Source organism: Saccopteryx leptura, chromosome 6, assembly GCF_036850995.1.
Source record: "Saccopteryx leptura isolate mSacLep1 chromosome 6, mSacLep1_pri_phased_curated, whole genome shotgun sequence".
NCBI lineage: Eukaryota > Metazoa > Chordata > Mammalia > Chiroptera > Emballonuridae > Saccopteryx > Saccopteryx leptura.
This window is the reverse complement of record NC_089508.1, coordinates 80,033,608-80,057,468: the sequence shown is the minus strand read 5'-3', so window position 1 is coordinate 80,057,468 and position 23,861 is coordinate 80,033,608. Positions and strand designations below refer to the sequence as shown.

The 23,861-nt window shown below is 40.3% G+C and overlaps 1 protein-coding gene across 3 annotated transcripts in view; it reads left to right on the top strand.

Moving 5' to 3' along the window:
* Positions 1-23,861, top strand: part of KNL1 (kinetochore scaffold 1) — a 75,387-nt gene that overhangs the window by 6,545 nt on the left and 44,981 nt on the right. The window contains exons 2-9 of one of the 3 annotated variants that reach the window (XM_066342215.1): positions 1,874-1,923; positions 3,788-3,832; positions 5,068-5,107; positions 6,803-6,862; positions 14,823-14,884; positions 20,383-20,435; positions 20,961-20,991; positions 22,518-22,555. In XM_066342215.1, the coding sequence (XP_066198312.1) occupies positions 1,892-1,923; positions 3,788-3,832; positions 5,068-5,107; positions 6,803-6,862; positions 14,823-14,884; positions 20,383-20,435; positions 20,961-20,991; positions 22,518-22,555 (361 nt within the window). In that variant the 5' untranslated portion in view covers positions 1,874-1,891. Of the gene's footprint in view, positions 1-1,873; positions 1,924-3,784; positions 3,833-5,067; positions 5,108-6,802; positions 6,863-14,822; positions 14,885-20,382; positions 20,436-20,960; positions 20,992-22,517; positions 22,556-23,861 lie in introns of all 3 variants that reach the window. The other 2 variants (XM_066342214.1, XM_066342216.1) reach the window with 2 other exon arrangements.

The following is a 23,861-nucleotide window of genomic DNA, read 5'->3' as shown; positions in this document are numbered from 1 at the left end:
GGGGAGATAATGAGACAGATTTTTCACATGTGCACCAACTGGGATCTACCTGGCAACCCCATCTGGGGCCTATGCTTGAATCAACTGCTATTTTTAGTGCCTGAGGCTGACACCGTCAGACCAACTGAACTGTCCTCATGGCCTGGGGCTGACCCTTGAACCAACTGAGCCACTGGCTGGAGAAGGGAGAGAGGGAGAGAAGCAGGTGGTTGCTTCTCTTGTTTGCCCTGACCAGGAATGGAACCCAGGATGTCCATACACCTGGTTTATGCTCTATCCACTGAGCCGTCAACCAGGACCCCTACTTTTTTTTTTTTTTTTTTTTTTTTTTTTAGTTAAGTGAGATGCGGGGAAACAGAGAGACAGACTCCCACTTGCGACCTGACTGGGATCCACTCAGCAAGTCCTACCAGGCAATGTTATGCCCATTTGGAGCTGTTGCTGTTGTTGCTTGGCAATCAAGCTATTTTAGTGCCTGGTTCCAGGCCATGGAGCCATCCTCAGTGCCCTGGGCCAATGTGCTTCAACCTGTCAAGCTGTGGCTGAGTGAGAAGAACAGAGGGAGAAGGGAGATGGGGAGGGGTGAAGCAGATGGTTGCTTCTCCTGTGTGCCCTCACCGGGAATTGAACCTGGGATATCCATACCCCTGGCCAACACTCCACCACTGAGCCTAATGGCTAGGGCCCCCAAAATTTTAAAGTACAAAATAAGTAGAGAAAGTGATTTCTTTTGGGAAGGAGGAAATTGAAGATGTTTAAAAAAAATCTTGTAAAAAGATCAGTTTCTTATACTGTGTACACAAAGCTAAAATTTAAAAGAGATGGGTGTTAATCTGAACAGGAGATAAGTGAAAGGAGAAGAATGGATGAGCAGACTCAGAAAGTGATGGAGGACAAAAGGAGTGGGTCAAGAGATCAAATCCTAGAAGATGCCCATCATCTTATCCATATGGATAGCAAATTGAATAAATTGATAATAAAAAACAGACTTTTATTTCCGTTTGAATTTCAAGTTCATTATGAAGAATCATTTCCTAATTTGGCTTTTATATATGTATGATTAAAACATGTAAAACAAGATACCTTTTAAATAATTTTTTTTTACTTATTGCTAAAAATAAATTGATTCTAATGGTGAGTATATGGTATTAATTTAGTGTTGTGGTAGAAATGCTAATATTGTTGAGTCAGATTTCTAGTATTTCTGTTTTGTTTTGAAATGGAATTTTTTTCTTACCCAAGGGTGAGATTCTAAGTTAATGCATAAAGTAAAATATCTTTTATAATAATGGGTAGGTAGGAACTAAGACCAGTTGAGGAAATGTCAGGTTATGCCTCTTATTTTACATTTTTTCCAAGACAAACACTCATGGAGGAGAATTGTAAGTGTAATCAGCTGCCTATTTAAAACATCATTAAATATTTAAATACCTTAAATTTAAACAAACATAGTAAAATATTTTTGCTGAGTACTTATAGTTGAATTTTCATAAGATAAATATGCATATATGCAAATCCACTGTTTTAATACCTAATTGACTTCATTTTGGAATTGAATTATTGTGTAAACCATAAACTTTTATAAACTAGGGCAAACTTTTCTTTTAACCACTAAAGTCCATTATCATCTCATTCAGAGTTAGTCACTGATTTTTATCTTAAATAAGAGACTTTTCCCAGAGTATTGATTATAACAGATTACTCCTCAAAATTTCTCATCTTTTATATCCCCATAGTGTACCTTTTCCTTTTTTTTTTTTGGTCTTCCCTCAGAAAATAATACTGAAGTCAAAATTTTGTTCTTAATCGCTTTATGGGTTGTACTTTCTCTTCTTTCTTCCTCACCTTTTCTAATACTGTATGTTTGTTACAGAAAAAATTTTCTTCAAAAATGGATGGAATGTCTTCAGAGACTAATGAAACGTAAGTTCTGCAATGCCTCTTAAAATGTTAAACTCTATCAGAGAAAATATACTTCTTCAACCAGTAAAACCTACTGACTTTGTAACATTTACTTCTTTTTCCTGGAAGAGAATGGAAAAGGATTTCAGAAGTTATTAATAGATCTTCCTTGCCAGATCTTTATGTAAACTTATCTAGAGTCAAAACTGAGAGAGACTTTAGAGACCACATCTCACTTCTTCAATTTAAGGATGAAAAAATTGAGGTACAAGGAAATGAAATGATTTGTCTATATGGGAGGTCCTCGAGTTACAACACAGTTCCGTTCCTATGACAGTGACGCAACCCAAATTTTGGTGTAAGTCAAAACATACCCTAGCCTAAGTCACTTACCTATCCTAACATAGTTGAAAAATCATAATCTAGAACATAAAAACACAACTAAGCCACAGAAAAAAGGAAAAGGACATAAATATACTGTAATGTACACTGTACTGCATTAACAGAAAAAATGACCAAAAACGAGTGTAAAAAATTTTCCTTACCTTTATTCCTTTGGCTGGCTTGCAACTGGAAAGGGCATTGCAAGGTGGGAGAGAGTGACCTGTTGGGAGGAGGAAGCTGGAGAGGCAGGGGAACCTGCAGAAGGTGCTGGAGATTCTGGGTCAGCTGAATCAGGATTGCCTCACGAACATGAAGAAACAAAACACGTCTCAATTTTTTAAAGTTTTTATGGGAGCGAGCATCATAAATTCAAAATGTCGAGACTGTCGTAACCCGAGGACCCCCTGTTGTTTGCCTCACAAACTATTAACTGTTTACAATCAGAGACATAATATTTTTTTATTATTTTTTTTAAATTTTTATTTATTCATTTTAGAGAGGAGAAACAGAGAGAGACAGAGAGGAGAGAGAGACAGGGGGGAGAAGCTGGAAGCATCAACTCCCATATGTGCCTTGACCAGGCAAGCCCAGGGTTTCGAACCGGCGACCTCAGCATTTCCAGGTCGACGCTTTATCCACTGCACCACCACAGGTCAGGCGAGACATAATATTTTTAAGCAATGCTTTTTAACTTTTAAATTAGTTGCCAGATTTCAAAATCTCAAGATTTCATATAGCAATTAGATTTTTTAGCTTCTCTTGAAAAATGAGATGTAGCAACACTGGAAACAGTGAATCTGAGCAGAATAATGGCTATGACCTTTATACCAGGCAGGAGCTCTCCATTATAGTCTCCATCCAACCTATTTTTCCTGCACTTACTAAAGTATTTGTTTAGTCTCCACAGGAATTTTAATTTTCAAAACATAGTCTAAAAGTCACACATTAGTAAAACCAGAGCTAGTTCTTTTTAAAAATTGATTTTAGAGTGAGGGTAAGGTAGAGAGAGTAACACCAATTTGTTCTCCTTATTTATGTTTTTATTTTTATTTGTTAAATTTTTTATTTTTTTTGTGATAGAGACAGAGAGTGGCAGATAGGGACAGACAGGAAAGGAGAGAGATGAGAAGCATCAATTCTTTGTAGCGGCACCTTAGTTGTTGATTGCTTTCTCATATCTGCCTTGGGGGGGGACTACAGCAGACAGAGTGACCTCTTGCTCAAGCCAGCGAACTTGGGCTCAAGCTGGTGACCTCGGGGTCTCTAACCTGGGTCCTCCGTGTCCCAATCCAATGCTCTACCCACTGTGCCACCACCTGGTCAGGCTATTTATGTTTTCATTGGTTGATTTTCTTTTTTGGTGGCAGAGACAGGGAGGGTCAGAGAAAGGGACAGACATACAGGAAGGGAGAGAGGTGAGAAACATCAATTCTTTGTTGCATTTCCTTAGTTGTTCATTGATTGATTTTTCATATGTGCCTTGACCGGGGGGCTACAGCAGACCAACTGACCCTTTGCTCGAGCCAGCGACCTTGGGTCCAAGCTGGTAAGTCTTTTTTTTTTTTTTTTTTTTTTTTTTGACAGAGAGTCAGAGAGAGGGATAGACAGGGACAGAGAGATGAGAAGCATCAATCATTAGTTTTTCATTGCGCGTTGCAACACCTTAGTTGTTCATTGATTGCTTTCTCATACGTGCCTTGACCGCGGGCCTTCAGCAGACCGAGTAACCCCTTGCTTGAGCCAGAGACCTTGGGCTCAAGCTTTTTGCTCAAACCAGATGAGCCCGCACACAAGCTGGCGACCTCGGGGTCTCGAACCTGGGTCTTCCACATCCCAGTCCGATGCTTTACCCACTGCGCCACCGCCTGGTCAGGCCAAGCTGGTAAGTCTTGCTCAAACCACATGAGCCCATGCTAAAGCTGGCGACCTTAGGGTCTCGAACTTGGGTCCTCCACATCCCAGTCTGACGCTCTATCCACTGTGCCACTGCCTGGTCAGGCTATTGGTTGATTTTTTTTTATTTTTTTTTTTATTTATTTTTTTTTCTGCAGCTAGAAACGGGGAGAGACAGTCAGACAGACTCCCGCATGCGCCCGACCGGGATCCACCCGGCACGCCCACCAGGGGGCGATGCTCTGCCCCTCCGGGGCGTCGCTCTGCCGCGACCAGAGCCACTCTAGCGCCTGGGGCAGAGGCCAAGGAGCGATCAGGCCTTCTTTGCTCCAATGGAGCCTTGGCTGTGGGAGGGGAAGAGAGAGACAGAGAGGAAGGGGGGGGGGAGTGGAGAAGCAAATGGGCGCCTCTCCCATGTGCCCTGGCCGGGAATCGAACCCAGGTCCCCCGCACGCCAGGCCGACGCTCTACCGCTGAGCCAACCGGCCAGGGCCTATTGGTTGATTCTTGTGTGCGCCCTGACTGAGATCAAAGCGGCAACCTTGTCTATTGCGGACAATGCTCTAACCAACTGAGCTATCTGGCAAGGGCTAGAGCTAGAGGCTCTTGATTTCTAGCCCATTTATCTTATAATTGTACCTCTGTAAATATTTGAAATTATATTGTACTGATTAAGTTTTAAGAGATAGTATTGTAGTATACAGTAAGTATTTTAAAATACTGACTTTCTAAATATTGACATTAAAGTGTTATAAATGTTGCTAAGTAAAAGTGATGCCAAGTGTTAAGTGAAAGTAATTACCCATTTAAAAGCATCTAAAGGATGCTGTGGGTTTTTGAAAATCCAAACTCTTTTCAGTGTATATGTAATTTTTTTCCCTCTTTCAGTGACAATATTGAGAGACCTGTTAGAAGACGACAATCCTCAGTAAGAAACACTTATTTAATTGTTAATTTCTTTTTTAGGTGAGGGGAGGGGAGATAGTGAGGCAGAGTCTTGTATGCACCCCACCAGGATCCATCTGGCAATCCCATCTGGGGCCTGATGCTCCTGTACTGAGCTATTTTTAGTGCCTGAGGCTGATATGTTCCAGCAGAGCCATCCTTAGCACCTGGGACCATGCTTGAACCAGTCGAGCCACTGGCTGTGGGAGAGGAAGAGGGAGAAAAAGGGGAGAGGAGTGGAGGAGAAGCAGGTGATCACTTCTCCTATGTGCCCTGACAGGGGAATCGAATCCAAGGTGTCCATACACTGTGCAGACACTCTATCCACTGAGACATAGGCCAGGGCCTGTTAATGTTTTTTGAATGATGACTATATACAGCAGTAATTTTTTTTTTTTTTTTTTTTTTTTTTTTTTTTTTTTTTTTTTTCATTTTTCTGAAGCTGGAAACGGGGAGAGACAGTCAGACAGACTCCCGCATGCGCCCGACTGGGATCCACCCGGCACGCCCACCATGGGGCGACGCTCTGCCCACCAGGGGGCGATGCTCTGCCCATCCTGGGCGTCGCCATATTGCGACCAGAGCCACTCTAGCGCCTGGGGCAGAGGCCACAGAGCCATCCCCAGCGCCCGGGCCATCTTTGCTCCAATGGAGCCTTGGCTGCGGGAGGGGAAGAGAGAGACAGAGAGGAAAGTGCGGCGGAGGGGTGGAGAAGCAAATGGGCGCTTCTCCTGTGTGCCCTGGCCGGGAATCGAACCCGGGTCCTCCGCACGCTAGGCCGACGCTCTACCGCTGAGCCAACCGGCCAGGGCTACAGCAGTAATTTTGACTGTGGCATAACCATCCCATCCCCACTGGCTTCTATTACCCTCTGGATAAAGACTCAAATATTTAACCTGGTTGCACAATTCTATAAATATATTAAAATTTGTATTTTTCTAATCTCATGATAATTTTATGAATTGTATGCTATATAAATTATACTTAGTAAAGCTGTTTAAAAATATATTTAAACTGGAGTACAAAGACTTAAAAAAATCCAACTTAAACTGATTTGAGCATGGAATTTATTGAGCTATAAAACTGAAAAATCCAAAGATAGGAAAGACTTTAGGCATGACTTACTGATCAGGGGTTCCAATAATATCATCAATACTAGCATTTTCTTTCACTTTTTCTACTCTAACTACCTTCTCTGGATAATCTCCATTATTAAACAGCCTCTCTGTGCTTACTACTTCCAGGTTCAAGTCCTACATGAAAAATAGTGTCTATTTTCTCAAGATAAAAAACAAACAATTTAGGATTGAATCGTTTGGCTTGATTATCTTGATGTGTCAAGTCCTCGTTCCTGAGCCAGTCACTACTGCTGAACGTCAGGGCAGATTGTTCAAACCAAGGCTACATGTTGTACCCTAGGTTATAATGGAGCTTCACCAAAACCACATGAGATCAGAGTTGGCAAAATAATTAGGGAAGGTGGGCAGGGAGGGAGAAGGAATAGATATCATATATTTAAATGAGCCACAAAGTATAGCACTGAACAGTATGAATTTGAGGAATTTGAGAGAGGTTTTTTACAGGAATTTTAGCATCTCTGCTTTTCTACTCATGGTATAACTTGAACTGATTATTGAAATGTGTGCTGGATTTTCTTCACTAATCCTCTTATTTCTAGATTTTGAAACCCCCAAGGAGCCCTCTTCGAGACCTTAGAGATGGGAATGAAATAGTTCAGGTAAGTTTTTAGTGCAAATGCTTTATAGATAATTATTTTCAGTGATATTGTTAATGATCAGGAACTTTGTCAACCATATAAAGAGAGAACATCATAAGTGATCCTCGATTGAATATCAACAAGTAAACATCCCATGTCCTTCATGTTAAATCCAAACACTTGAGTAAGCTGGCACTCATGGTTGTTAACCCCTCTTTGCTTTGCAGCCTTTTTTCTTGCCACTTTTTTTTTTGACAGAGACAGAGTCAGAGGGACAGATAGGTACAGACAAAAGGGAGAGAGATGAGAAGCATCAATTCTTTGTTGCAGCACCTTAGTGCATTGATTGCTTTCTCATATGTGCCTTGACCGGGGGGCTACAGCAGACCGAGAACCCCTTGCTCAAGCCAGCTTTCTTGCCACTTTCACACATGTATATCACCATTTGGAACTGCTTACTATTTCCCAAACAAGACAGGAACTGTCAAAACCTGCAAGTATTTACATATGATGTTCCCACTGTCTAGATGGCTGGTCTTTCATTATTCTTTTTTATCCCAACATTTTATTAAATTTTTTTCAAACTTACTGAAAAGTAGAAAGAATTTTACAGTGAATGCTTATATAATCATCACCTAGATTACAATTAATATTTTATTGTACTTGCTTTATCATAAATCTGTTTTTATTTGGTAGTTCCTCTTTGCTTTCAAGACTCAACTTTGGAATCACTTGTCTCAGAAAAATCATCCCTCAAATACCTTCTTGTAATTGTTTACTAATGTCTGTTCTAAATTGAGAGCTCCCTGAGGGCAAGAACTTTATCATATGTTTTTAAATTTATTGTGCCCAGTACATAATGGCTTTTACTACAATACATTTTTTTGACTGATATAATGTATAATAAATAGTTTTGGAGAACATATACCGTATTTCCCCATATAAGATGTTCCCATGTATAAGATGCACTTTAATTTTGGGACCTGAAATTTGGGGAAAAAATGTATAACCTAAAGTTATTGAACTCGTTTACTTATCATACAATTCATACAAATCCTCATCACTGTCAAAACTCCCATCCATTAGCTTGTCCTCCTCTGTTTCTGATGACAAATCACTTTTTTTGCCTTGTCCTCAGTTCCATCTATTGCATTTGAAATGCCACACTTCTACAACCACTGTATAAGATGCACCCAGTTTTTAGACCCCAAATTTTTCAATAAAAGGTGTGTTTTATAGATGGGGTAATATGATAATTCTGAGTGCTCATTCTACTTTGGGTTCTCTAATTTTTTTTCACATTCTTTTCTTTTTCTTTTTTTATTACATTTTTACATCCAGTATTATTTTGTTGGTTTCAGGTATACAGCTCAATGGTCAGAGAATCATAAACTTCACAACAAAGTGTGCTACCCCAATTTTTCCAGTACCCACCTGGCATCATACATAGTTATTACAATATTATTGACTATATTCCCTATGCTGTACTTTGCATTCCCCTGACTATTTTGTAACTATCAATTTGTATCTCTCTCTCTCTTTTTTTTTTTTTTTTTACAGAGGCAGAGATAGACAGGGACAGACAGACAGGAAAGGAGAGAGATGAGAAGCATCAATCAATCATCAGTTTCTCGTTGCGCGTTGCGACTTTTTTTTTTTTTAATTAATTAATTTATTTATTCATTTTTAGAGAGGAGAGAGAGAAACAGAGAGAGAGAAGGGGGGAGGAGCTGGAAGCATCAACTCCCATATGTGCCTTGACCAGGCAAGCCCAGGGTTTCGAACCGGCAATCTCAGCATTTCCAGGTCGATGCTTTTATCCACTGCGCCACCACAGGTCAGGCGCGTTGCGACTTCTTAATTGTTCATTGATTGCTTTCTCACATGTGCCTTGACCGTGGGCCTTCAGCAGACCGAGTAACCCCCTGCTGGAGCCAGCGACCTTGGGTCCAAGCTGGTGAGCTCTTTGCTCAAGCCAGATGAGCCTGCGCTCAAGCTGGCGACCTCAGGGTCTCGAACCTGGGTCCTTCCTCATCCCAGTCCGACACGCTATCCACTGCGCCACCACCTGGTCAGGCTGTATCTCTCTTTTTTTTAAAAAAAAACCCTGGAGGAGCATGAGGACCCAAGGAGGAATCATTACATCCTGAACATGCTGTCTCCAGTTTCTTTCTTTCTTTCTTTTTTTTTACAGGGATAGAGAGAGAGAGAGTCAGAAAGAGGAATAGATAGGGACACACAGACAGGAATGGAGTGAGATGAGAAGCATCAATCATCAGTTTTTTTTTGTTTTTTTTTTTCATTTTTCTGAAGCTGGAAGCAGGGAGAGACAGTCAGACAGACTCCCGCATGCGCCCGACCGGGATCCACCCGGCACACCCACCATGGGTGATGCTCTGCCCACCAGGGGGCGATGCTCTGCCCATCCTGGGCGTCGCCATGTTGCGACCAGAGCCACTCTAGCGCCTGGGGCAGAGGCCACAGAGCCATCCCCAGCGCCCGGGCCATCTTTGCTCCAATGGAGCCTTGGCTGCGGGAGGGGACGAGAGAGACAGAGAGGAAAGCGCGGCGGAGGGGTGGAGAAGCAAATGGGCGCTTCTCCTGTGTGCCCTGGCCGGGAATCGAACCCGGGTCCTCCGCACGCTAGGCCGACGCTCTACCGCTGAGCCAACCGGCCAGGGCTAATCATCAGTTTTTTTGTTGCGACACCTTAGTTGTTCATTGATTGCTTTCTCATATGTGCCCTGACCGCGACCTTCAGCAGACCGAGTAACCCCTTGCTCGAGCCAGGACCTTGGGCTCAAGCTGGTGAGCTTTTGCTCAAACCAGATGAGCCCGTGCTCAAGCTGGCGACCCTTGGGTCTCGAACCTGGGTCCTCTACATTCCAGTCCGACACTCTATCCACTGCGCCACCGCCTGGTCAGGCTCAATTTGTATCTCTTAATCCCTTCATCTTTTACATCCAGTCCCTACCTCAAACTCCCAATCCTTCTGGCAACCTTTAGTCTGTTGTCTGTATCTATAAGTCTGTTTCTATTTTGTTCTTTACATTCCACATATAACTGAAATTGTATGGTATTTGTCTTTCTCTGTCTGAGCTATTTCACTTAGTATCATACCCTCCAGATCCATTCATGCTGTCTCAAGTGGTAAAATTTCATACTTTTGATGGCCAAGTAATATTTCATTGTGTATATGTACCACAGCTTTTTAATCCACTTATTTGTTGATGGACTCTTAGATTACTTCCTTATCTTTGCTATTATAAATAATGCTGCAGTGAACATAGCAGTACATATAGTCTTTTGAGTTAGTCTTTGGGTTTCTTTGGATATATACCCAGAAGTGAAATTGCTGGGTCATAAAGCAGTTTCATTTTTTAATTTTTTGAGGAACCTACATACTGTTTTCCATAGTGACTGCACCAATCTGTAATCCTACTAACAGTGCACAAGGGTTCCCTTTTCTCTACATACTTGCAACACTTGTTTGTGTATTTATTGATGATAGCCATTCTGAAAGGTCTAAGGAGATATTTCATTATGGGGTTTTTTGGTTTGTTTGTTTTTAGTGTATTTTGTTATGTTAATAGAGTGACTTTGTTGTTGGGGTTTTTTTTACAGAGACAGACTCAGAGAGAGGGATAGATAGGGACAGACAGACAGGAACGGAGAGAGTTGAGAAGCATCAATCATCAGTTTTTCATTGTGACACCTTAGTTGTTCATTGATTGCTTCCTCATATGTGCTTTGACCGTGGGCCTTCAACAGACTGAGTAACCCCTTGCTCGAGCCAGTGACCTTGGCTCCAAGCTGGTGAGCTTTGCTCAAACCAGATGAGCCTGCGCCCAAGCTGACGACCTTGGGGTCTAGAACCTGGGTCCTCCTCATCTCAGTCCGACGCTCTATCCATTGCGCCACCACCTGGTCAGGCAAGACTATTCTCTTCACCATTACTTTTTCATCACTTAGCACAGGATCTAGAGTGTGTGTGTATTTTTTTTTCCTGACTTGGATCCACCTGGCAACCCTGCCTTGGGCCGATTCTCGAGGACCGAACTATATTTAGTACCTGAGGCTGATGCATTCAGCCATCTGAACTATCCTTAGTGCCTAGGGCCATGCTTGAAGCAGTTGAACCACTGGCTGTGAGAAGTGAAGAGGGAGGAGGGGAGAAGCAGATGATTGTTTCTCTTGTGTACCCTGATCCGAAATTGAACCCAGGACATCCATACCCTGAGCTGATGCTCTGTCCACTCACCACTGGCCAAGGCCTAGAGTATGTGTGTCTTTTTAAAGAATTTTTTAAAATTGAGTTTATTGGGGTGACATTTGTTCTAAAATTACATAGGTTTTCGGGTGTACAATTCTATAATACATCCTCTGTATGTTATTTAATGTGTTCACCATCCCAAGTCAAGTCTCCTTCCATCACCATTTACCCTTCTCTACTTCTCTTCATCCCCTTTCCCAGCCCATACTGTTGTATATATCTATGAGTTCTTTTCCTTTGTTTAATCTCTTCACCTTTTTCACCCAGCACCCTAACCCTCAACTCATTGAGCTTTAAAATCAACAGGACCTCACCAGTAATCTTTTTATGTTGTTGTTCCTTTCCACAGCAATATTTAGTAAATAGTGAAAGATTAATACAATCTGAAGAGAAACCAGAATATTCTCATAGTAATCTCGAATCTAGTTTCTTCGTTTTGTAGATGAGAAATATGAGGTCCAGAGAGGTTAAATGTTTTCTCTAAGCCCACATAGCTAGTTAGTGGTAGACTGTATTCTCTAATCTACCATCGTATTTTTTCCTACATAAGACGCATCTGACCATAAGACACATCTAGGATTTTAAGGAGGAAAATAAGAGAAAAAAAATATTCTGAACTAATTGGTGTGTTAAAATATTTAATAAAATATTGTATTTTTCACTCCATAAGATGCACGGGCATTTTCCCCTTCACTTTTGGGGGGAAATAAACTGTGTCTTATAGAGTGAAAAATACGGTAATTTCTAATATACTACATAAATTTGTTTTTCTTTTTTTAGTATGAAATATGCTAGTATTTGGATCTGAGAATACTGATGAAGAGCAGTAGAAAGCCCCAGCCTTTGAAGATTTGAAATATTTGAGCAATTTCCCTTCCTTTCTCGTCTGAAATAAGTAGTCAGTGTTAGTTTACAGAGACTACAGCAGGTCAAGAAAGAAGAGGATATAAGTACCTTTGGAGGAATACAGACATAGTCTGTATAAGGCCACGTTACCTACATCCCCGTTCCTCTTTTTTTTTTTTTTTTTGAAAAAGAGAGACATCAACTTGTAGTTATGTCACTTTAGTTGTTCATTGATTACTTCTCATGTGTTCCTTGACCAGGGGGCTCAAGCTGAGCCAGTGATCCCTTGCTCAAGCCAGCGACATTGGGCTCAAACCAGAGACCTTGGGATCATAGCGATGATCTATGCTCAAGCTGGATGAGCCCATGCTCAAGCTGGCAACCTCAGGGTTTCAAAGCAGGGACCTCAGCGTTCCAAGTCGATGCTCTATGCACTATGCCCTACTGGTCAGTCACCATGCCTTCTAAGACTACTGAGGAGAGTTAGTTTGTATTTTGAAGATCAGTTCTGAGGGAATTGACTTAGGTGATAAGTTGCTTGTCATATATGCCTTTTTATCCATGCTAAATACTTTGCTTTAGATCTTCAAAGACTTATGTAAAGAAAACCTTTCACAATAAAAAGATATTGTATTAAAGTTGTAGAAAAAAGAAGTGTATTAATCTTGGTTAGTCTCACTATTTACTATGTCAGTATTATTGTCATATTAAGCTTGAGGTCACTTGTAGCATCTATTAGGATGAAGATTCCTGCTTCTTTGTTATAATAAGACTTATGTTCAGGTATTCAGAATTTACATAGTAAAATTCTCTGAGGATTTTGTTTCTGTGTCTTGCTTTTTTTTTTTTTATTTTGTATTTTTTCTGAAGCTGGAAATGGGGAGAGACAGTCAGACAGACTCCCGCATGTGCCCGACCGGGATCCACCCGACACACCCACCAGGGGCGACGCTCTGCCCACCAGGGGGCGATGCTCTGCCAGGACCAGAGCCACTCTAGCGCCTGGGGCAGAGGCCAAGGAGCCATCCCCAGTGCCCGGGCCATCTTTGCTCCAATGGAGCCTTGGCTGCGGGAGGGGAAGAGAGAGACAGGAAGGAGGGGTGGGGAGTGGAGAAGCAAATGGGCGCTTCTCCTATGTGCCCTGGCCGGGAATCGAACCCGGGTCCCCCGCACACCAGGCTGACGCTCTACCGCTGAGCCAACCGGCCAGGGCCGTGTCTTGCTTTTTGTGTTTGGTATCTGTGTGAGTGAAAATATTTGCTACTGTTAAGGAATATGAGGGGAAATAAAAATAGTATATTACAATGAAAGATTATAATCATTAAGTGATTCTCTTAAATCACTGTTCTTTGGGAAAATGCAAATCATAACCACAAATGCAAATCATAGCCTCATAATCATTAGAATGGCTACCATCAAATACAGAAAATAAGAAGTATTGGCTGGGATGTAGAGTAATTGGAACCTTTGTACCTTGTGGGAATGTAAAATGGTTCAACAGCTACAGAAAATGGTATGGTGGGTCCTCAAAAAATTAAAATTACCAGATGATTCAGCAATTCCACTTCTGGTTTTATACTTAAAAGAATTAAAAAGAAGGATCTTGAAGAAGTATACACCGCTGTTCATAGCATTATTGTTCACAGTAGTTGAGGGAAGCAACCCAGTATCCATTGACTAATGAATGGAGAAACAAAATCTGGTATCAATGGAACAGAATTCTGGCACATAGTGTAGCATGAGTAAACTTGATGCCATTATGCTAAGTGAAACATACCAGGCACAAAAGAAAAAAATAACTTTGATTCCACTTTATGAATTTGACTACCAGGCCGATGCCCTTGAACCAGTTGAGGCATGGCTGTGGGAGGGGAAGAGAGAGAGAGTGAGAGAATAGAGAGGGCAAGAGAAGCAGATGGTTGCTTCTCTTGTGTGCCCTTATCAGGAAAGGAACCCAGGACATCCACACGCCAGGTCAGTGTTCTACCACTGAGCCAACTGGTCAGGTCTGATTTTTTTTTCTTCAGAGAGAGAGAGTAGAAAAAGAGAGATAGGGAGAGAGATGAGAAGCATCAACTCTTACCTTTGACATTTTTATTTATTTATTATTTTTTTCATTTTTTTTTTTTTTCTGAAGCTGGAAACTTTTTTCTGGTGCTGGATCCACCCGGCACGCCCACCAGGGGCGACGCTCTGCCCACCAGGGGGCGATGCTCTGCCCCTCCGGGGCGTCGCTCTGCATCGACCAGAGCCACTCTAGCGCCTGGGGCAGAGGCCAAGGAGCCATCCCCAGCGCCCGGGCCATCTTTGCTCCAATGGAGCCTCGGCTGCGGGAGGGGAAGAGAGAAACAGAGAGGAAGGAGGGGGTTGGGGGTGGAGAAGCAAATGGGCGCTTCTCCTGTGTGCCCTAGCCGGGAATCGAACCCGGATCCCCTGCACACCAGGCCGACGCTCTACCACTGAGCCAACCGGCCAGGGCCCAACTGAGCTATCTTGCCATGGCAATATTTTTTTAATCTAAAGTAGTATAGTAAGGTTATCATAACAAGCAACATATCACTTGCTATATCTTTAGTCTTTTTTCTTCTTGATAGTAAAATAGCCATTTACTTAAAAGAGAAAAGGTAAGGGGCAGTGATTGCCTTAAACATGTTGTTTGTGTCAGTATGTTTAGTAACACATTGAAAATTTATCTTTGTTTGTTAAGTGCTTCCTCATTGTGATAGTTTTGAGAATCAAATTAATAATCAGAATTAATAATAGTATCAAATTATTTCAGAATAATATTTAGTCTTTAGTAATCTGGTGACCTAATTTACAGTGATTTTATTAAGAATCGTACCGTACATTCTCTGCCCTTAGGAACCCAGTGTTTTAAGAAATAAGAAAAGCTCTCGTCGAGTCAGCTTTGCAGATACTATAAAGTAAGTTGAAAGGAGAAATAATTTTAAATGACAGGTAATGTGTTTTTTTGTGTTAAACTGAATATGTTGATGCTGACTCATATAACCTATGTTTCTATCTGACAGCATTACAGAATTGTTATTTACAAGATTGTGATTTAGCATTATGCTTAAAAGAAACACATTGAAAGCATTCCCTCTAAAGTTGGGAACAAAACAACTAAGTCTTACCACAGTTGTACTAGAGGTGCTAACCAACAAAAATAAACTAGAGGAAGAAATTGGAGTTATAAAAATTGCAGAGATAGGGCATAAATCTGTTGCCTTTTGCAAATTGTATATTATGAAAATCTAAGACTATAAATGGAAATACCTCTACAGGCAGACAGTAAGAAAATATAAAATTAACACATGGAAATCAACATATTTTTTACATAAGTTTAAAACTGTAGAAAATCTTGAAGAGCATAGGAAGTGTTTATATGAGTGTGGGAAAGGTTAGTAACAGTGTGGGAAACATTTATGAGTGTGGGGAGGGTTTATAAAGCCTTAAAATATATATAATATATAAATAATTAAATATAAGGTCGCTACTTTGCGGATTTTCACCTCCATCAGGGGGTTCTGGAACCTAACCTCTGCGATAGACGAGGGACCACTGTATCTTTATTTGAAATTGTGCTTTCTAGGACTATGAAATATTTATTTATTTATTTATTTATTTTTTTTTTTTTTTTTACAGAGACAGAGAGTCACAGAGAGGGCTAGATAGGGACAGACAGACAGGAACAGAGAGAGATGAGAAGCATCAATCATCAGTTTTTCGTTGTGACACCTTAGTTGTTCATTGATTGCTTTCTCATAAGTGCCTTGACCATGGGCCTTCAGCAGACCAAGTAACCCTTTGCTCAAGCCAGCAACCTTGGGTCCAAGCTGGTGAGCTTTGCTCAAACCAGATGAGCCTGCGCTCAAGCTGGCGACCTCGAGATCTCGAACCTGGGTCTTCCACATCCCAGTCCGATGCTCTATCCATCCACTGCACCACCGCCTGGTCAGGCTATCTTTGTTTTGTTTATTGCTTTTTGATCCAAATTCTACCTAGACTGATATTAAACTTTCTGTCTCTGCTATATATTTCTTTTCTTTTGCCTGGTATATTTTTGTGTATTGTTCAACCATGTATAAGCAATGGTAAAATTTATCTGTTTACTCTCCCTCAGCCCAATTGTAGTCAATAATATACTTTTGTACTATTAATATTTTAAAACTTCAGTTAAAACTTGCTTGTTTTAAAGATGAAATATTGCCATCTGTGGCACCATGGATGATCTTGAAAGTCTTATGGTAAGTGAAATTAGATGAAAAAGGACAAGAGCTGTAGTATTTTACTCCTATATGGCTTATCAAACAAAAAGTAACAAATGAACAAACAAAAACAAAAAAAGCTCATAGATATAGACAACAGAATAATCAGCTACCAGAAGAGAAGAGAGGTGGAGGGAGAATGAAGAAGATAAAGGGGGTCAAATATTTGGTGCTGGACCTTTGGTAGTTATAATAGGTGAGGTAATTAGCATATTTCTACCTCTCAGCTTCTGCACATTATTTCCTTTGCAATATTTGTATCATCTTTATTTCTATTTTTCTCAGTATTTGACATTAGGGCAGCTGTCCCATTTGTTTGTCTTAGTTCTATTATATATAGTATTTAAATGTTCACATCTGTTCCTTTGCTGTATATAGTTGACCTAATTATTTCTTGGTTGGCTGAAATTTGTTCTCTTATTGTTTCCCCAAGAAGTGCTCTTTGACCAGGAAGTGGTGCAGTGGATAGAGTGTCAGCCTGGGATGCTGAGGGCCCAGGTTCGAAACCCCAAGGTTGCTGGCTTGAGCGAGAGATCATAGATGTGACCCCATGGTTGCTAGCTTGAGGCCAGAGGTCACTGGCTTGAGCCCGAGAATGCTGGCTTGAGCAAGGGGTCACTGACTCAGCTGGAGACTCCTGGTCAAGGCACACATGAGAAAGCAATCAATGAACAACTGAAGTGTCACAACTATGAGTTGATGCTTCTCATCTCTCTCCCTTCCTGTCTGTCTATCCCTGTCTATCTCTCGCATAAAATATTTTTTTAAAAAGTGCTCTTGGAGCCCTGGCCGGTTGGCTCAGCGGTAGAGCATCGGCCTGGCATGCGGGGGACCCGGGTTCGATTCCCGGCCAGGGCACATAGGAGAAGCGCCCATTTGCTTCTCCACCCCCACCCCTCCTTCCTCTCTGTCTCTCTCTTCCCCTCCCGCAGCCAAGGCTACATTGGAGCAAAGATGGCCCGGGCGCTGAGGATGGCTCCTTGGCCTCTGCCCCAGGCGCTAGAATGGCTCTGGTCAATGCAGAGCGATGCCCCGGAGGGGCAGAGCATCGCCCCCTGGTGGGCAGACCGTCGCCCCTGGTGGGCGTGCCGGGTGTATCCCGGTCGGGCACATACGGGAGTCTATCTGACTGTCTCTCCCTGTTTCCAGCTTCAGAAAAATACAAAAAAAAAAAAAAAGTAAAAATTGCTCTTGGAAACCTTATTCCTAGAGTTGTTGGGTGTTCCAACTGTTAGTTATAACCTTTATACATGAAGAAGGTTTACGTGGATATAAAACTTTCAGTTTATATTTTCTTAAGAAACTTGTTAATGTGGTTCTGTTATCTTCTGGCATTGAATGTTTCTACGATATATCTGAGGAGTGCATGATTTTTTTCCCTCATAAAATGATTGGATCTTTTTGACAGGCTGTGTTAGCAGATTTGTTTTTCTTTGAGGTTTATTGACTTTACTAGGATACATCTCCATTTTGACTTGTTTTGGGTCTTGGATCTTGAATTAACTTTTAAATATTCTTCCCTCTTCCATTATTTTAGATTTTTTTAGGGACTCAATAATTTATAAACACAAATTATGCTTGTATTAATTGTTTTTCTTTTGTGTGCATTATTTTCTCTTAATTCCTTTTATTTTTTTCTCTTTTTAAAATTTCTCTATCTCCTTTATCATATTTTCCAAAGTGCTTATTCAACCTTGTGTCCCTTCCAGTTTTGTCTTCATTCTGTAATGATTATATTTTTTCTTCTGCTTTCATAAATTTCTTCTGTTTGTATTTCATTTTCTGCTGTTTTATTATCTGTTCCTTGAGTTCTTGTATTTCAGCTTTCATTTCTGTTCTTTCATAGAAATTATTGCTATGCTTTTTTTTTTTAAGTGAAGGGTGGGAGAGACAGACAGACAGGAAGAGAGACAGATGAGAAGTATCAACTCATAGTTGCACTACTTTAGTTGTTCATTGATTGCTTCCTCATTTGCGCCTTGACCTGGAGGCTCCAGCTGACCCAGCGACCCTTTACTTGTTTAAGCCAGTGACGCTGGGTTCAAGCCAGCGACCTTGGGCTTCAAGCCAGAGACCGTGGAGTCATATCTATGATCCCATGCTCGAGCCGGTGACCTTGTGCTCAGGCTGGTGGGCCTGTACTCAAGCTGGATGATCCCATGTTCAAGTTGGAGACCTCAGGGTTTCAAACCTGGACCTCAGCGTCCCAGGTTGATCCTCTATCCACTGCACCCACTGGTCAGGTACCTTTGACCATTTTTTAATTGGATTGTTTGTTTGTGTTTTGGTGTTGAGTTTTAAAAGTTTTTTTTTTTTTAAGATTTTATTTATCAATTTTAGAGAGGGGTTTGGGGAGCGAGAGCATCAACTCGAAGTTGATTGCTTCTTATATATGCCTTGACTGGGCAAGCTGGGAATTTTGAACTGGTTATCTCAACATTCCAAGTTGATGCTCTATCCACGGTGTGACCACGGTCAGGCAAGTTTTATAAGTTCTTTATAAATTTTGGATATTAACTCCTTATTAGATGTATCATTTGCAAATATATTCTCCCATTAAGTTGGGTTGTCTTTTCATTTTGTTACGATTTTCATTGCTGTGCCAAAATCTTTTAGTTTGATGTTCTATTTGTTTGTTTTTTCTTTTTTTTTCCTGGTTCAAGGAGATAGATCAGAAAAAATATTACTAAGAGAACTGTTAGAGATTTTACTGCTTTATATTTTCTTCTAGGAGTTTTATGGTTTTGAGTCTTACGTTTTAAGTCTTTAATTTATTTTGAGTTTGTTCCTGTATGTGGTATAAGAAGATGGTCCAGTTTCATTATATTTGCACTTATCTGTCTAATTTTCCCAACACCATTTATTGAATAAACTGTCTTTACCCTATAGAAGGGTCCCCAAATTTTTTACACAGGCGCCAGTTCACTGTCCCTCAGACTGTTGGAGGTCCAGACTATAAAAATCACTATGAACAAATCCCTATGTACACTGCACATATCTTATTTTAAAGTAAAAAAACACAACGGGAACAAATACAATATTTAAAATAAAGAACAAGTAAATTTAAATCAACAAACTGATCAGTATTTCAATGGGAACTATACTCCTCTCACTGACCACCAATGAAAGAGGTGCCCCTTCTGGAAGTGCGGTGGGGGCCAGATAAATGGCCTTAAGGGGCCGCAGTTTGGGGACCCCTGCCCTATGGTATGTTTTTGCCTCTTTTGCCAAATATTAATTGACCATATAGGCATATGTTTAGTTCTGGACTGTCTGTTCTGTTCCATTGTCTGTTTTTATGTCAGTACCATGCTGTTTTGGTTACTATGGCCTTCTAGTATGGTTTGATATCAGGTAGCATGATTTCTCCAATTTTGTTCCTTTCTCAAGTTTGCTCTGGCTATTATGGTTTCTTTTGTGGTTTCATATAAAATTTTGGATTCTTTGCTTTAGTTCTATGAAATACATTGTTGGTATTTTGATAGGAATTGCATTGAATCTATAGATTTCTCTGGGTAGTATGAACATTTTAACAATGTTAATTCTTTTTATCCCCAAGCATGGTATACCTTTCCATTTATTTGTATTTTCTTCAGTGTTTTTCTTCAGAGTCTTTATGATTTTCTGTGTACAAGTCTTTTACCTCCTTGGTTAAATTTATTCCTAGGCATTTTATTTTTTTGATGAAATTGTAAATGAGATTGATTTTCTAGTTTCCCTCCCTGATAGTTCATTATTGATATATAAAAATGTAACCGATTTCTAGGTATTTATTTTGTATCCTGCTACTTTATTGAATTTATCAGTTCTAGTAGTGTTTTGGTGGACTCATTAGTATCATGTCACCTACAAATAGTGATAGTTTTATTGTTCCTTTCCAATTTGGATGTCTTTTATTTCTTCTTCTTGTCTAATTGCTGTGCCTTAAGACTTCCAGTACTATGTTGAGTAAGAGTGGTAAAAGTGGACATTCCTGTCTTGTTCCTGATCTTAAGAGAAAATGCTTTTAGTTTCTCCCCATTGAGTATGATGTTAAGTATCGGTTTGTCACATATGGCTTTTATTATGTTGAAACCAAAATAGAGTATAAGTTATTGCCACAGTTTTGTGATTTCATATTACGTATTTTTATCTATCTTTATTTTCTCTTCCAGGGTATTCCAGACAGAACCTCATATGAAAATAGTGAGAAAGTCAGAAATTGCAGGTAATATATTAATGCAATCCATGCTAGTCTGTTTTCTGTAAAATGTTACTTTGGATATCTAACTAGATAGCTGATAGAACTTAATTGGAATATTTTTTTTGGTTTTGTTTTTGTTTTTGCGAGAGAGAGAGGGAGAAAGATTATAAGCATCAACTCATAGTTGCAGCACTTTAGATGTTCATTGATTGCTTCTCATATGTTTGGGGGGGGCGCTCCAGTGGAGCCAGTGATCCCTTGAATAAACCTGCATCCTTGGGCTTCAAGCCAGTGACCCCACACTCATGCTGGTGAGCCTGTGCTTCAAGCCAGCAACCTCGGGGTTTTGAACCTGGGACCACAGCATCTAGCCATTGTGTCAGCATCAGTCAGGCTAATTAATAGATCTTATTGTTTACCTTATTGCTTGAAAAATATAACTTGAGCCATGGAGGCAGTTTTTTTAATTGCTGTTAATGCCCTTATGCAATTTTTCTAATGCTTTAACAGTGTATTCTTGAAAAAAATTGATTTTTATTTCATTTTTAGAAACAGAAGGAAAAGAAAATGTTCTAATACAGTAAGTAAGGAAAATGTCATTAAAATTATATTTTAAAAGTATTTGCTCCTATTAAATCAAGTGCTTTTAAATTAATATCCCTTTTGGTTTTCTTTTTTGATGTCCCTTTTGTGGAATATAGAGGATTTGTTTAAAAAACAAATTTTTGCAGAATTTAATATACTGTTATATTTGATAAGTGTATGCACTGTATGGCTTTTTTTGTGTGTGTGTGTGTATTTTTTCAGAATTAGAAGCGAGAAGGAAGTCAGACAGACTCTCGCATGCACCCTACTGGGATCCACCCTGTATGCCCACCAGGGGACGATGCTTTGCCCATCTGGGGCATTGCTTCATTGCAGTTGGAGCCATTCTAGCTCCTAAGGTGGAGGCCATGGAGCCATCCTCAGCACCCGGGCTAACTTTGCTCCCATGGAACCTTGGCTGCGGGAAGGGAGGAGAGATGGAGAGGGGGAAGGGTAGAGAAGCAGATGGGCACTTCTCCTGTGTGCCCTGACCAGGAATCGAACCCAGGACTTCCACACGCTGGTCCAATGCGCTACCTCTGAGCCATCCGGCCAGGGCGTTAGCTTATTTTTTTAATATAGTGATGAAATACTCTTTCATATGTAAATCCTTAAATACGTCAGCTAGTATAAAACAATACCAATCTTCATTTTGTTTCAAAACAAAAAAAAATACTAATACATAGAAAAGTAAATACCAATACCTTTTTTTTCCCAATGACTTGGGGTGGAGAGAGACAGAGAGAGAAGCATCAACTCATTGTTCCATTTAGTTGGGCACCCATTGATTCTTCTCATGTGCCCCAGCCCGAGCTTGAATCATCCAACTGGGGTTGTGCCAGCACCCTTGGGATCGAGCCAGCAACTTCAGCACTCCGGGACAATGTTCTATCTACTGCACCACCAGCCAGGGCAGTATCAGTACCTTTTGAATAAATTAAAAGGTACTTATCTTCAAAAAGAAATACAAACTTAAGACTATATTTAGCTATAAATTTTCATCTAATCAATTAAGAATATAGGTGTCCCTGACCAGTTGGCTCAGTGGTGGAACGTCTGTCCGGCAAGGGGATGTCCCAGGTTTGATTCCCTGTCAGTGCACACAGGAGAAGCACCCATCTGCTTCTTCACCCTTCCCTTTCCCCTTCCTCTCTCTCTCTCTCTCTTCCCCTCCTGCAGCCAAGGCTCATTGGAGCAGAGTTGGCCCGGGTGCTGAGGATGGCTCCATGGCCTCTGCCTCAGGTGCTAGAATAGCTTTGGTTGCAACTAAGCAATGCCCCAAATGATCAGAGCAGCACCCCCTAGTGGGCATGCTGGGTGGATCCTGGTGGGCGAATGCGGGAGTCTGTCTCTGCCTCCCTGCTTCTCACTTAAGAAAAAAAAAAAAAAAAGAATATAAGTAAAAAGTACTCATTGCTAGTGGGGATAAATTGTAGAATGCAATTGGCATTATTATCCAACTGTTGTAAATCTTTGTAATTGTTTGGGATACAGATTTTTAAAATACTTTTTAAATTTTAGGAGTAAGAATTTGGAAGATAATTACTGTGAGATTACTGGTGAGTATGATCAGAATGCTTTCTTTATCATATACCTTTCTCTTCAGATTTCCTGATAAGTAATATCTAAAAGAACCATGAAAAAGAAAGTGAAGAGACAGCTCTGTTCTTTACACAAAATTTTCAATTTAAAATTTCACAAAGACACTTTCTTCCAATCCTGCTGTTCCTCTTATTTCCTTTATCTTAGATTCCCACTCATTTATTGACTCAAGTCAGAAATTGAGTTGTTGTTTCTCTAGGAATTGAGTCATTTAAAAACTTTTTCTTCATTCCCTATATCTATTTGGCCCTACTCTATTCCATCTCCTAGATATCTTACAAATTTGTTACCTTTTCTCTATTCCTTCTGCCACTGTTTGAATTCAGGTTTTACTATTCTTTCTTAAACTATTGCATTTAGTTTCTTATCCTTCTGTTCTATTCTATGTATCTCTAAATCTGATCATATTACCGCCAAGCTTAAAAATGTTCAGTCATTTTTTTGCTTGCAGGATAAAACCCACACTCCTCAGCACAGACTTAGAAAGCCCATTTGGCTTCTCTTCTCCAGCTTTCCCTTTCCTTTTTGTGCATCCTTTCCTCTATCCTGTGAAGAACTACGTATATATTTGCAGTTTCCCATGTGGACGTTTTTCCTGCCTGTATCCATTGTAAATGCTATTTCCTCTACGAAAATTGCTCTTCCTGCTACAATTTGCCTAGCAGTCTTCTCATTTTTCACTTAACTTTGCTTAACTTCAGTTTTATTTAAAGTAAGCAGTCCACAAACTGTTTAGGTCTTTGACAGAAGAGGAACTTACACAAGAATGTAAATCAACTGTGGCAGTAAGCTACTGTTTAGTTAGCTGACATTTTTTTCATAGCAAAGCTTTCTTGATGAAGGAACTATTGTATCATTTACATTAGCTGTAAGCTTCTTATTCCATCATGAATTGGTAACAAGTGTTTCAGAGAATGGCACCATACATTCTAGTACTGTCTTAAATAGAGTCTTCTCTGACTAAACCAAGAAGGTAGTCACTGCATCCTGTGCTCTCACAACACTCCTTTTATTTCCTAGTCTGTTGTAGAATTTGTCACATTGTAGTGTTGGTATTTGCTTCTGGTTCTATTGTTAAAGCGGGAACTCATTAAGTCCAGAAATTTTGTCTTTTCTTTGTACTTTTGTAGATAGTTGTTTGGGGGCACGTAATAGGTTCTGAAGCAATATTTGTTAAATAAATGAGTGAAAACTTGATAAATAAGTAAAACTTCTAATAAAAAAAACTTATAATTACTTCATCATGTTTAATTAAGGTTGCTG